The sequence below is a fragment of the Python bivittatus genome, unplaced genomic scaffold, assembly GCF_059951505.1.
Source record: "Python bivittatus isolate LINGU-HERP-01145 unplaced genomic scaffold, Pbiv_v1 ctg000350_np1212, whole genome shotgun sequence".
NCBI classification, from domain to species: domain Eukaryota; kingdom Metazoa; phylum Chordata; class Lepidosauria; order Squamata; family Pythonidae; genus Python; species Python bivittatus.
The window spans coordinates 40,801,364-40,816,522 of NW_028277074.1; the positions used below are offsets into that span (position 1 = coordinate 40,801,364).

Consider the following 15,159-nt stretch of genomic DNA (forward strand, 5'->3'; position numbering starts at 1 on the left):
TTGGATGATCTGTGGCCTGGAATGGATGTAGAGTAACATCTGAGGCTGGAACATCTGTATGTTCTTTCTATAACAGGAAAGCTGGTAGCAAAGTCCCAACTGCTTCAAGAGATGGCCCACAAGAGAATCAAGTGGTTGTTAAGTAGCTGCTAAGAGGCTTGACATTAATCTTCCCTGATATAAGAGGAATGTGCAAATTTTCCACTCCTGTGATATTTTGCAAACCACCATCCCCTGTGGGGTCTGATAAGTCCATTACAGGCTTAGCTGTCATTGAACTTTCCATTCCCAGTAACTTCTGTCCAAATGGCCAATGCGAAAGTATCTCTGGAGTTGTAACACAGTGTAATACAACAGTGTCTGTAGGGCCACACATTGCTTATCTCTGCAGGATGCAACTCTTCCACAGTGGGATTTGAGAACTCTGGCTGTATTGCATGTAGCGAAATACAGTACTTCCAGAAAATTAGTCCGAGGGAAAATTATTCAAGAAGGCAGAACTTTGTACATTACTAAATAAAAACCAGAGATCAGCATTGTTTGTGTTAAATAAAAAAGAACCCCACATCACCTCAGATAGTTGTTTTACGGACCATTGAGCTGTAACATGTGAGTGCTATTTAAACCAACCCCTCACACAGTATTTACTTGCCTTGGACTTTCAGCTCTCCAATTTATTTACTCTAACACTGTGTATTTTCTTGTAGTGTGAAACTTCCTTGGGTAGAGCAGGTGGTCAGAGAGAGAATGGTCAGATCGAGCAAAAGGGGCAGATTTTTATCAAGTGCCCCATTCTAGTAGTTTAATGCTGTATTACACATGACTGTTACACACATACAAAGACCCATTTATATATAGCTATGATTTAGCTAAAAGAAAACTTCTAATTTAATGCAGGAAGCCACCAGAAAAACGGAACAAATTACAAAAATTCTGCTTGAGTTGCCATTAACAGATTATTTCAGATTTCATCACCTGTACCTATAGCAATGTTTCTTTCTATAAAGAAGCTGGATCTCTGTAGGTGTGCCCCAAAAGATTATTGTGCTGTAAATGCCTACTTCTGATGCATCTCTCTCCTTCCCCGGTTCGCATTGCAGGGCGCAGCATTCAACTGATACTGTAGATCTTTCCTAACAAAAAGCGATAAGGAATCTATTTCACAGTCTGCTCCTTCTTACATTTCTGTTTAATGTTTACTGCCTGGGTAAAGCTGCCTGATGCCGCTGCTAGTCAGCCTTGTAGAAAGGAAATCAGAATATTAGCATGGCTCTTTTCCCAGCTGACAGTTGAGGTACAAGGTTAAGGTACAAGATAAAAAGAGCAAGGATTTCTTTCACCATTTTCCACGCATCAAGGTTATTATCAGTCTGGATCACCTTTCCCAAATTAATGGTTTCCAGCTGCATATCTCCTGTTATTTCTAACCTGCATCTTTGTTGGCTGCTGCTGTGTTTAGGTAGTACTACTGCATTATAACGATTGCTTTCTCTTGTACCTATCACAATTCTGTGTACTAATACTGCAAACAAGGAAAATCTGAAAAAGAACTCAGTAAGGACTGAGCATGCTCAATAGCTACCTAATACCTTAGTCTCAGAAGGTATATAGAAAACAAAGGCTGGAAAAAGTAGAAAAAAAGAAGCAAATGTTTAAAAAGGCAGGAACAATATAATTGTAACCCTATTTTCCAAGGATCCCTTGGAAGAAAGTGCAGTCTGACTAGTATCATCTTGCAAATCAGACCTATGACATCCACATAGCACCGTGCAGAAACCCAATATTTTAAATGTAACTATGATTGGTCAAAAAACAAAACTATATTTGGCAACTCGTTTGATTACTTTGCAACTGAAACAAAGCACAACTTTTACTGACTGAGAATGAAGATGGTTGTATGTCACTGTGCTCATGATGCCCCAGTTACATATATTTATTTATTTATTTGTCATATTTATATAGCCGCCCATCTCACACAAGGTGACTCTGGGCGGTGTACAACAATTAAAAAAATAAATACATAAAAAAAATAACAAATAACTATAAAAGCACACAAAACAGGGGAGGATAATATTAATAAGGGAGCCATTGTAAAATCTCCCCGGTCCCCTGGGAACCCCAGGCCTGATCACATAGCCAGGTCTTGAGGGACTTACGGAATGTTAAGAGGGATAAATTTTAAAAATCAATTCAATTGCTTGGGTTATATATAGCGAATCTTAACAGAGTCTATTTCAGATACTTTGTTTAAATTACAAGAATTTAAAGTTCTAATGATTCTGTATCATGCATGGGTTGGAACCAAGCGGTCTGAAAGGCCACTTCCCATGGTACTGGATTTGTTGTGTGCTGCATTCAACCACCAAGCCTCTGTTCCCAGCAATGCATCTTTGAAAGTCTGCAGGAAAGAGATGAGAGCAGGCTTTTGGTGGTAGTATTCATACTTTAGAATTATATTGCCTTCTCTAATTTTAGGAGAGCAGTACATTATATTGTTGTTGTTGTTGTTGGTTGCACAATCAGCCATTTGTTTAGACTGGATTTGGCATTTTTTTCCACCTATCGAGTCCTTCCCAAGGACTTGGGATAAACAGATATTGTCTGATGGTGTTAAAGGTATCATCACAGGATATAAGCTGTTCCAAGTAAAGCTGCCTTTTGCAATTGACTGACGGTGATTTTGTCAATGCCAAGGGTCTTCAGATGGTGCTCCAGATGTTTTGGGATTACACCTAAGGAGCCTGTAACTATTGGTACTATCTTTGCTTTCTTTTGCCATAGTAACTCAATAATAATAATAATAATAATAATAATAATAATAATAATAATAATATACTGCCCAACTTGCAGAGACTCTAGGCGATTTAAAATCATTAAAAACATTTAAAAACAAGAAAACAACACAAAATAAAAAGGAACAAAGATGGCATAAACAACAGACCCAGATGGAAACAAAGGCAAAGAAGAAAAGGGGTCTTCAATCACACTTGTCAAAGGCCTGGGCAAAGAGCCAGGTCTTCAGGGCCCTTCGAAAACACCACCAGGGTGGGGGCCGTTCATATCTGGGAGGAACCTAATTCCAGAGGGCAGGCGCTGCTACAGAGAAGGCATGCTTCCAGAGTACTGATAGATTGCGTTGTTTAATCAGAGGAATTCAGACCATGCCAACCCTGCAGACTGGATCAGCTAGGCAGATACTATAGGAGACACGTGGTCCCTCAGGTAACCAGGCCATACATTGTAGGGCTTTGTAGGTAGTGACCAGCACCTTGAATCGTACCCAGAAACAAAGTGGAAACCGGTATAGCTCACAAAGCAGAGCTGTTACATGGGCATACTGAGGCCCATCCATCACTGTCCGTGCCACTGCATTCTGAACCAGTTGGAGCTACTGGGTGGTCTTCAGGGGCAGCCCCATCTAGAGTGCATTGCAGTAGTGAAGCCATGAGGTGACCGGACATGCATGACTGCCTGAAGGGCCTCCCCCATCTAGGAAAGGGTGCAACTGGTGCATCAGATGAAGCTGTGCAAAGACTTCCTGGCTACTGCTGCCACCTGCTTATCAAGCAGGAGCTGAATCCAGGAAGACTCCCAAATTGCACACCATCCTTGAATAGGGAAGTGCTACCCCATCCAAGGTCAAAGATGGAACATCCCTAGATCTGAATGATCCAAACACCCACAGCCACTCAGTATTGGTAGGAGTGAGTCAGACACAGTTCCTTCCCATCCAGACTGCCAGAGCCTCCAGGCACTGGACAGAACCTCACTTGGCCGGCCCAGAGTCAAAAGATATAATTGGGTATCATCAGTGTACTGAAGATACTGAACCTCACCCAGCGACTTCATGAATATGTTGAAAAGGAGGGGAGAGAGAATAGGACCCTGCAGCACCCCATTTTTTAAATTTAATAAATACTTATGTGTATCTTTAATCTGCCTTAGTTTCTTGGGTCACTGAAACTGACCTATTTTATACTTCTCTGATTTAATATATTTCCTCTTTTTTAAATCAAGTATTTAATATTTAGCTTATTCTAAATTTAGAACTATCTGGAGATCCCTTTTATTAGGCCAAAAATGCATGTTAGACATTTCCTAAAAGAAACAATAATGCCATGTTAATTGCGTGAAAGCAAACACACTAAAAATACTGTGCCAAATTAGGCAGAAGATTGCAGGTTTTTCTGAAAAAAATAAAAGTTATTAAAGACACTCATAAAAGGTGTTCCTACCTCTCTTTTCTTATATAACATGGGATGCCTTTTCTAAGGTAAGACATTGTTAAAAAATGTTTGGTTCAGAACTTTTGTTTTATCCATATACTAATTTAATAAAGGAACAAATTAATCAAATGGATAGAACTCACTGAAACTCATACAAACTTATTTATATTTATCTAATCTGATTTTTAGTCCTATAAAAATTAAGAGTCATACATTATCAAACCTTTATATAGAGCATTTCTCTGTTCTTGTATAGAGACTATCCTACATTATATGCAAGTATTTTGAGGTCCTCAAGGCCACTTACACACACCTGGGTTGCCCATATAGTTTTTTTTTATGTAGGAATGTTACTAGTCCTTCATGAATGAATAAAGCACTAAATAAAATCTTCCCAAGTGTTACAGTCTCCAAATGATCACAATGAAAAAGGTAAGGTTAGCAGTTTCATAATTTAATGAAAAAAGTATTGTAAAAAGGAGATGTCTGCAAAAGACAGTCCATTTTTTTAAAAAAACTGAATTTGGGTATGCATATGGGTCAAGACGAGGAAACAAATTAAGAGGTAATACTTCAAAATTAGCCACTGAACACTCTGTGAAAACTAGCAATTATATTTGGGAGACAGATACTTGAAATTATGAAGCCAAAGGATCCTTCATGTATCTACAGAAATCATATAAAAGTATTACGGAAAAACACTATTGCCTGATCAAATATATTTTAAATCAACCTAAAAGCTGCAAAACAGTTGTAGCTTGCTGAAGCACCATTTCCTATTTACTTTCTTTTTCTCAATGCATGAGTAATTAACTGTATGTTTTCTCCTCCTGGCCACTGAAAAATTGTACCCAATTCAGTCAGAACCAGTATGTAGAGAAATGAACTTTACTAGCACCATTCTGAATGGCTCAAAACTTAAAGGCTGCTCTTTCTCAACAAACTTAAAACAAAATACAATTGCATATTTACAAAAAAAAAGAAGATACAAAAAAGTTGACAAAGCAATGTTAAATATGCTTAAAACAAAAAGTACAGACCTGTCAAATTTATTAAATAACTTTCATGAGTCAATGTATTCTTCCTAACTAAATCCAATAGTATTAAGGCTTTCAAGGACATCAAGGCCCTCATTTGTTGTTTGCTACAAATACTTTTGCTATTAATTGATTCCAAATTTATAGCAATTACTTTTGTTTCACATTATGGCATTACATTAACAAAAGTAAATTGTGATTACTCCAAAAATAAAATGTTTTTTTTATTCTGATTAAAAATCAGAAGTGTGCAGCAATGTGTGCAGTAATGAACAAAATAATAAATTATGTAATGATGTGATGTGTGTGTGTTTTAATATATTACAACATGTCAGTAAAAAAATTAAAGAATAAAGTGGTTACGAAGATGTTTGGGAATCAAAAATATTTTGATTTATGATTTTTCATTATTTAAACCTAGAATTCAATATACACACACCTTTGCATAAACTGATTTTAAGTGTTTTGGCTCAGAAATCTGAACATATTTGTTAGTTTAAAAAAAATACTAACTTGTTGGGAAGGGGACCAAGTTTTAAGAACATATGGGAAAATCTGGCATCACCGGTGATTGCCTGAATATGTTAAAGAGATTAAGTACTTCTAGTGTTAAACATTATCCACACACCAGCCGTTTTTATTGGCTGGCTGCATAAAATATTTTACAAGTGCAATGCACAACAAGTTACTATGTACAAAGGGATTAAAAACAATTTAAAAATACTAGAAGTTAAAAGGTATTTACATAATACAGCAATCTATAATAGTGAAAAGAAACACAACTTTTAGGAGTTAACTATTGGGAAAAATCTAGAGGTCAGTGTGTGTTTGGCAGCATTGACTGTGGAGTTTATAAACCTTCCTCAGTAGATTAGGAGGACATATGATATATTCTGATATATAATGTTTATTTGAAAGCAAGTCCCACTGAGTTAAAATGGGTCCTACTTCTAAGGACTTAGGATCATACAATTTGTTCTAATATTGACTGAGAACATGATTTTTTCTAGTAGTCACGACTCAATTCAGAAAAACACTTAAGGAGACACTATCATTTCAAATACACTTTCCTTTTACAGTTCTTTCAGAAGTTGAGATTTAAGTGCTTTCATGAAATGAGAACCTATTGCAGCTGCAACCAGAATTGTCTGGTCACCTTGCAGATTGTCACAGGATGATGAAAATGCTTTTTGAGTATTTGCCCACAATGGTGGGGGGGGAGGGGGGACAATGTCCTCAAAAGAGTAAACCAGTGTACAGTTTGGAAAATATTGTCACTTGCTTGTGGACCCTGCACTCTATTCTTTAACCTGGAGATTTCCCAAGGTTTGTAATCATTACTCTTGGACACCCACAAAGCTGAGCTATTCTCATTTGCAGAGATTTCTATCACCTTTGCACTGAACTATGAGAAATCAAGTTTCTTTTCTTTCTACTATGACATTCTCTACTGAAGTCCTTATTTGGGCTCTCTCTGCCTGAGCTGCTTTTTCTCAATCTAATCTGCCCTTTAATCTCTTCACTCTCTGCTTCAGAATCACTGAGTTCCAAATCAGGGCAGTATCCATCATTGTCTTGATAGGGGGCACTCCCCATTTGATATTCAAAAGTCTGCTTGCCCCATGGACGCTCTCTCACTGAAAGCCTTCTTGAGGGCTTTTCGCAACACCTGAGATCTTCTGTAGTCCTCACCAAACTGTTGGTTGCTTCTTTGAAGGACCTGCTGAAGTGTTCCATTGTGGATTTTCTGAAGGTACTCTGGCTAGCCAAGTGGGCAGAAAGTACAGACTGTTGTTCATATGTTGTTTGGCTGGAGCTGTCTCGCTGAGTGATATCCCCAACTCTGCTCACTAAGCCATTAGACTTTTCTAATTTAGAAGTCTGTTGAATTTTTCCATTCCCAACAGAGGACTGTCCATGCAATGCAGCTTGAAGTGCCAGGGGTTTGCCAGATGATTGCCCATGATGGAAATCTGATAGGTTCTCAGACCCAGAATCCTTTGCTTCAATTCTAGGTTTCATAATCCCTTCCAATAAGCCATTGCTTCTGTTTTCATGATGAAACCTTGAGTAGGACTTCATATTTGAAATAAAAGTCTCCTTGGATAGCGGAATACCTTTTTTGTTATAAATCATGGCACTGTTGTCAGGAGAAAGTGATTTGGTACCAGTTTTTAAGTTACTTTTGCAATCCCCCAGTGATTTTGGCATTTTTAATTTTAAAGTGATTCTAGGAGGAGGGTAGAACAATGTATTCTCTAGTGCACTTGTCAGGGAATGACCTGAAAGAGACAAAGGCAGGAGAGAGAGATTTAAGACTCAACTTTTACCATGAAAATGTATATAAGCTATCCATTATGAAACTTACATATAGCAACCTCACACATTTATAATATAAATAGCTATTTCTGAACGTTCCCTATTTTTCCTTTTGCTCCACTAAAAGTAAATATAGCCAAATGTTAAGATTTTTTTACAAAGTTACTGCATACTTTTTATTTGGAGATATTAAAGCTCTTTATTTTTCAGAACACCTGAAACACAAATGTAATCCATAACAAAAATTATTATGAAAAATCAAATGAGTTATGTATTGCTTGTACAATTGAATGTAGAAGTCGAGAACTGTTTGGGTCTAGACAGGATTTTTTTTAAATGGGAAAAACCATACAATTACAAAAAACACCAATTTACTTACTATCAACCTGGTGGTACAGTGAGGCTAGAGACTGTTAGGTTGCTCACAGACTGCCCAACCCAGTTCTGGTGGTTAACTACTATAAGTGCCAGGCAGCATTCTTGTGTGGCTCACTTGCCCTCAGTCTTTTTAGTCTCTCCCTTCTGATATGTGATAAAAGAGACAGCCTCCTGTTTGTCTTCTGCTCTTCCCTTCCTCTTCTGCAGTGACTGAAATTATTCTATTCTTCCTTTTCCATCAAATTTCTCTCTACTCCCCTACTCTTTTTACTTATGGCTTGTACTACAAGCAAAAGGAAAATCCAGAGGTAACACTCAACTGCTTTCTCCTTCTGTTAAGTTCTGTGGCTGAAAGGAAAGATGCCAATGTAAACTCATAACTGGGCTGGACATTTATTTATGGAGAAAGGCAAGGCTTAAGTCAATTCAGTACAGTGATTCTGGGGTTAATGATTTTGCAAAAGGGGAATATAGATTTGGATAATCTTTGAATAAAAATATTAATTTGGAGGAATAATTAGGGCCAGGCCTGTAAAAGACAGTAGAACAAGGTAAGATGCAGAGAAAAGGGGTGGTTCCATATATTGCTGATGTGCAATCCTAGACAGATTCCCTCTGAAGCAATGCAAATTTCATTGGATGTCTACTCCCAGATTCTAGTATATTCTATAGTTATCTGGAGTTATTTACACAGTAAATGTAATGCAAACAATTAGATCAATTTAACTGCAGCATATAAGTATTATATAACTCTTTTTCATGAAAAAGAATTTTAAGATTACTATCCAATGACAATAGGGTTTTTTAAGGATTCAGAGAGGTACCAATACATAACAAATAAGTCTGTTTTGTATTCATTACCTGCAGCAATTTCTTGATTAATAAGCTGGACTTGTAAATTGAAGACCTGTTCGTGTGCTTTGCTATGAGAAAGTTTTATTTTTTCTCTTCTGCTTACCATGTAGCAAAGATTCCTTACCTACAGAAACACAAAATCAAGCACTTTTAAATGTTTGCAAAAGATTTGCAAAATCAAGCACCTGAAAAAGCTTGCAAAAGATTTTTTAAAACCATTAAGGATAAATTCACTGACAAATTAAAAGATCACTTCTATCTGCATACTTAAAATTATTTACAAAAATTGAATCTAAAGATTCAAATTATATTAAAATATCTTGACTTAAAACAATTATTTTCAGAACTCCAACTGTAACTAACCACACACAAAAATAAGTGCTTCACCTGACAATAATCTCTTTCAATTTTCAGGAATCAAAAATGGACATCCATATGGTTACAGAGGACTGTAAGGCCCTCAGGAAGATAACTTTTATTTATGACCTTTGCAGCTTACCCTTTATGATAGATAGTTGATTTTGTACAGTTTGATGTTCTCCAGAAATTTCCTGAGTACTTTCTTCACTATTCCTTTAAAATACTCCAATTATTCAAAACCTTCCCCTTTATAATTCTAGTCCTATTTTAACCATCCACCCACAAACCATTATTTGGGATATTTCAAATATTCACACTGAATTGATTATCAGTGGCCACTGGTTTTCAGGACCAGATTAGTCCCTTCCCTTTTAACTGGAGGTAGTTTCTAAAGCCAGAACTAATTAGAGTAGTCTGGAAAAATCTCACCAAATGTTGCAGTTTTTCCCAACCCAAATGCCTCTTAGATGTGTGGACCAACTCTCAGAATTCTCAGCAGTCACCATACTGACTGGGGAATTCTGAGATTTCAAGTGCACAGAACTGAAAGGCACTGAAAGTCTGCACTATTGTTTATCTCATCATTGTCAGGTCAGTCAACAGCCTCTGCTCCACTGTCCCCAATGTAAGCATGCAGATAGACAATTTATCATCTCGCCAGCACAGCCAATATTCTCTACAGTATTGTAAACAAGGAAATAAAGAAATATGTTTTTCTTTTTTCATTTTTCATTTTTTCTTCCCTTTTTTCTCTCCACTTTTTATTTTTTATATATTTTTAGTTTGTATTAGTTTTTTATCTTTGTATCTTTAAACTTTAATAATATTTTTTTAAAAAAGGAAATAAGTCATACTGTACAACTCAGGCACTATCTATTCTGTGGGTCAACATGGCAGATGGATACAAAATTTCATGTACATTCATAGTCTTCCCAAATGGAATTGCTGCTGCAAATTTTGCACTATGGAATTCCCAAAAGTATCTCGTATTTCATAGTAATACAGTTAAGATATCCATAAAATACCTTCCATTCTGGCTATTATTCTACATTCTCCAGGATAGATATTTTTTCTTGTTTCTCCTATTGCAACAGCTTCCTTTATAAGAGCATTAACCACTTACCCTCTCTAAATCCTGTCTTAAATGCATGAACATCCTCATTCGAGTATGAATGCTATCTTCTTTTGGCTGAACCAAGCCATTTTCTTCATCCTCCTTGGGAGGAAATAATGGTTTATTAAAGTTACTCTTCCTTTTTAATTTCCAGTAATTAAAGATCAGGTCCACAGTGAGCTTAGGAAGCCCCAATTCTGCTGCAACATCATCTATTCTCACTAGTGAGTAGAACTCTTCCTCCAATTCCTGAAGTTTCTGAGCACGCAAACTGGTTTTCTCACTCTCAGTTTGCTTCTGGTCTACTGTGCTCTTGAGGTTTTCTGTGTCAGGTATCAAGTTTTGCTTGGTTTTGCTATGCTTTAGACAATATGACTTGAACTTGACTTCATCACCATCGTCCAGGATTGTTTTCATTTCTAAGCTATGCTCAAAGGCACATGTGACATGAAAGGCAGTGATACAGCTCTTCACAGAGCACTGTTGAATGAAAATAAATCAAGCATCAACAGAACAAACGATGAAAATCTGCTTAACAAAGCTCTCATAATTATACTGACACACACACCATGTTATAGAAGATACTCAAGAAACAATGCTTCCAGCAATGCACTTTTATCTCTCCCCCCCCCCCCACAAGTCTTTGGCCACTTCTGGAGTCCCTCCTGAGTTGCCTCCAAAACTAGATCACTAGCAGGGATTCACAGCTTCCTGACACATAAACACAGTTAGTAACAATTCAATATTTAAATAGAACTTTTGAACAAATCATCTCCTTAAAGAAGTTGTATGTTTTTTTGGGTTTGTACCACAGATCCCAGAAAAAAGCATGTGCCAACAGTGAAACATATGTACCCATGTACATGCCAAATCACCTTTTCCCCATCAAATTGGGATCCCTCCACAACCCTAAAAATGCCTAAAAATCTTGTTTAATATCCACCTTCTTTTTCTGAAGACCAAAGATTTCTAAAAACTATTTACCTGGGAACAAAGCCGCTGCCAAATTTGTATTCCTTCCTCATATTTAAGGTGGTTATTTGGTACCAATCAGAATGTGATGTGCTTGCTAGCGCACAGGTTCAGTTCTTTCACTTCAGAGATCACAACATAGAATCACATACCTGAATACAAGCACCAGTTTTCAGTTTGCATAAACTGCAAACTAAAGCCCATCTACTTGGAGGAATGTGGGACACTTTTGTAATTGGTTCCATCCTTTCTGGACAAGCAATGCTTACCTACAAAGCAAAACATCCCACACATTTGGTGACATTTCCAGAAAGTACCTTTATTATTCTACTTTAGCATTTTGCAAAACAGGCAAAAAATCTGAGCCGGAGTAGTTATGATACTGGGATAAGTTTATAAATGGAGGCTAAAAGTGCTAAAAACTAAAATGAAATTAATTTCTTTATTCCTGGCAACGTTCTCAGGATGGCTAATAAGTAAAAATATAATAAAATACTACCATTTTATTACTCTGAGTAGAACTGATGAATAAATATTACATCAACAACCACAAAGGGATGTGATGGAATAATAATCATAATGCAAATAGCACCATCAAATACCAGACTGAATCAAACATCAGATTGAAAGTACCCAAGGGTGAGATTTGTATCATGATATGACCATATGCACTGCAATTTTTCATCACTATGGCTCATAAAGGCAGTTGAGGTTTTAAGCACAACATGTATCTTCAACAAAAACTAGGCAGGTTGGGCATAGCTAGCCACTGGAGAAGGTGCCATACTGAGCCAATCGCACTCATCCTGACCCAGTTTTGCTGATGTTTGCCAATTACTTTTAACTAATGTCCAATTAATTGGCAAGATTAATAATTTAAAAGAAGATGCCTAAGAAGGGCAATTCTCAAAATGGCAGAGGAATTAAGGCTTACATGGATGAATCAAAGACGGTTGAGACAGCGCCCTGCACTAGTAGTAAAGAAGAAATGGTGGTGGAGGAGGAAAATGCCCCATCATAAGGCACAAAAGCCAACTGCCACCCCAAAAAAACCTTGCAATTGACTCAATAGGAAATCTGATTAAGCAACTTAAGAATTAAAGGAGGAGTGGGATAAATCGGCCACCTTTATTTGAAAGGACTTGGCAGTATGTTTGAACAAATTAATAACAATTAAAATATTTGCCCTCTCAAGTTTTAGAGGTCACCCAGACTACTAGCAAAGCATAGATGTTGCTATGAAGAATGAGCTTAATACTGGAGGAAAAGTTCAAAAAGATATTAATGACATTAGATTGGATTTAGCTGATACACAGGACCAAAACAGAAGAAATAATTTAAGAATTAAAGGAATCAGCGGAAAAGCAGGAAAGACTAATTTAACTGGATATCATATCTCAAAACTGAATAACGATCTACCGGATTTAAAGCTTTCATATAACAATGCAGAGTGTGCCCATATAGTCTTCTCTCCTAAGTCCAATCAAATGCAAAAACCAAGGGATATAAGCTTTGTAGTAAGGTGAAAGAAAAACGCTTGTAGACTAAAAGAGATAAATAGTGATGGAGATAAAGTATTATTTTTTCCAAGATATTAGTCTTGTCATACTACAGAGAAGAAAGGCCTCCAAACCTCTAACAGAAGAATTACTCAAAAGAAAAATATGATAAATGGAGGGTCACTTTCACACTATTTGGATTTCAATCACAAGGAAGAGAGATTATTTCTATATTCCGAGAGGTGAACAGTCTTAATAAACCTAAATAATGCTTCAGGAAGAATTAACAAATAACAAGCTTTGAAGTTTAAAAGATTCATATAACTTTATAAGAAGATGTGACAATGGGATAATTCAGTTTATGATACTCATATGTTGGTGGCTAGTTATAATAAAAATGTTTGCTTATTGTTTATATTAGTTGGGAAATAAGACAAACTAGAGAGGACAGCAAAGTCTTATTTGGAAGTTAATGTAAGTCAAGGTGAGTTGGGAAGGGAGGAGCTAGAGCTCAACACAGCACTCACGTAAACTAGACCAATTAGACAATCTAATTAATCATTTGTAAACTCTATTCACTTGTGGTCTAAATGATTTGGAGGGTAAGGGTGGGAAGAGTAAATGGAGAAGGCAACTGGGAGAGGCTGGGAAAGAAGGGTATAGAGGGCAAAAAGGATAGAGTAGGATAGTTGGGGTTTCATTGTTGATAAGTTTGTTTTGTAGGAATGGTAAACAAAACAAGAATAGCAGAAGTATAATAGGGCAATGGGAGAACAATAGGATAGTTTCATTAAATGTTAGGGGATTAGGTGATTCAATAAAAACTAGCATCAAATACTTAAAATCCTTAAATCCATCTGTTACAGGAAATACACATCAGAAGACATTAAAGATAAATATTCTGGAAGGCAAGGAAGGAACTAGTAGGACAAGAAAGGTAGCCATTCTAATAAAGCTAATATAGACTTTAAGGTAGAAAAGATTAAAAAACACAGAGAGGGAAGATTTACCTTTATTAAAAGGAAGATTGACAATTAAATCATAATATACATTTCTATATATGCACCAAATCAGGGTTTATACAAAAAGTAATGAAAGTCTTAAATAAATTAGGCTGGGAGAATTTGTTTCTGGGGGAGATTTAAATATTGATGTAGGTACACCAAGTAATTAAACAAGTTCTCAGAAAAATAGAAGACAATCTTTAGCATTCAAGAGATTTCAGAGTTTGATGCAAATGCATAAGCTTATAGATATTTGGGGTACTATACATCCTATGACAAAGGGCTTTACATATTATTCAAGTACTGTAGGCACCAATCTCACTCAAGAATAGATTGTATTTGGGCTTCAACAATATTTTTGAATCAATTAACCCAAATAGAGATTGCACTAATATATATCTCAGACTAGGCTTCAGTGATTTTGGGGGTTAATTTTGATGACAAAGCCCCATTTACTCATTTTTGGCATTTTAAATCTAGATTGCTATTTAATTTGCAAGTGAAAAAAACATTTAGCTCAGAATTTGATTTAAAAAAAAAAACGGTACAGAGCAAACATTGTTAACCATGAGATGGTATGCCGTGAAGATGTTAATAAGAGGTGAATGTATAGGTCAAATGAGAATAAAAAAACGTTCACAGACGAATGCATTGGGATTATTACATGTTTTGAGGAGATGGATCTAAACTAAATAAAAAGAAGCTTATTGTAGTCTTACTCCTGGCTTCAAAATTAAGAATTGCTCAAAACTGGAAATTTCTAGATAACCTATCACTGAATAATTGCTGCACTAAAGTATGGTCAATTGCTCTTACGAAAGAAATTGGCGATAATATTTGAATACTGATTGCTTAGAGGGATGAATCAAATTTTTACTGGATCTGGAAAAATTATATAAGTTATGTTAATAATAACAACAACTCTTTTTTTGATAAATTGTTATAGGTAATCTCTGACTGCATGTTAAGATATATTTTTCTGGGCTGTTATCTTGTATTCTTGTTTCTTCCTGACTTATAGAATATTAAAAAGGAAAAATAAAACTAAAAACAAAAACCAGGCTTCTTGTTGTATCACAGAATCTTTTTCTTGCATATAAACAGTGTAGATAAAAGGACTGTGATAAAAGACAGCATGTAATTAAGATATTCATACCTCTGGAATCCAGAGAGCACAACTGACATGTGCCCACTTAGTACCCGTTCTTGTGGCTTTCATAGCTCCACCCCTTTTTGGACACAAGAGACACTGAGGGTGTATACCTAAAACACAAGTACGGCAAAGCCAGCTGCCCTCAGGAACTTTTAGGATACCGTAGCATGCCTGGAGATAAAAAAGAAAACAATTTTGTATAAGGAAGAAATATACAGGTAGTCCCTGGGTTACAGACAACC

The 15,159-nt window shown here is 36.3% G+C and overlaps 1 protein-coding gene across 2 annotated transcripts in view; it reads right to left on the reverse strand.

Annotated features, from left to right (window-relative positions):
* Nucleotides 1-4,644: 4,644 nt before the first annotated feature.
* The window catches only part of JADE3 (jade family PHD finger 3), a 46,550-nt gene continuing 36,035 nt past the window's right edge, over nucleotides 4,645-15,159 (reverse strand). For both annotated transcript variants that reach the window (XM_088144992.1, XM_088144993.1), the window contains 5 exons: nucleotides 14,921-15,088; nucleotides 11,414-11,530; nucleotides 10,299-10,769; nucleotides 8,822-8,939; nucleotides 4,645-7,545 (listed from right to left, as the gene is read on the reverse strand). In XM_088144992.1, the coding sequence (XP_088001118.1) occupies nucleotides 6,653-7,545; nucleotides 8,822-8,939; nucleotides 10,299-10,769; nucleotides 11,414-11,530; nucleotides 14,921-15,088 (1,767 nt within the window). In that variant the 3' untranslated portion in view covers nucleotides 4,645-6,652. The remainder of the gene's footprint in view (nucleotides 7,546-8,821; nucleotides 8,940-10,298; nucleotides 10,770-11,413; nucleotides 11,531-14,920; nucleotides 15,089-15,159) is intronic.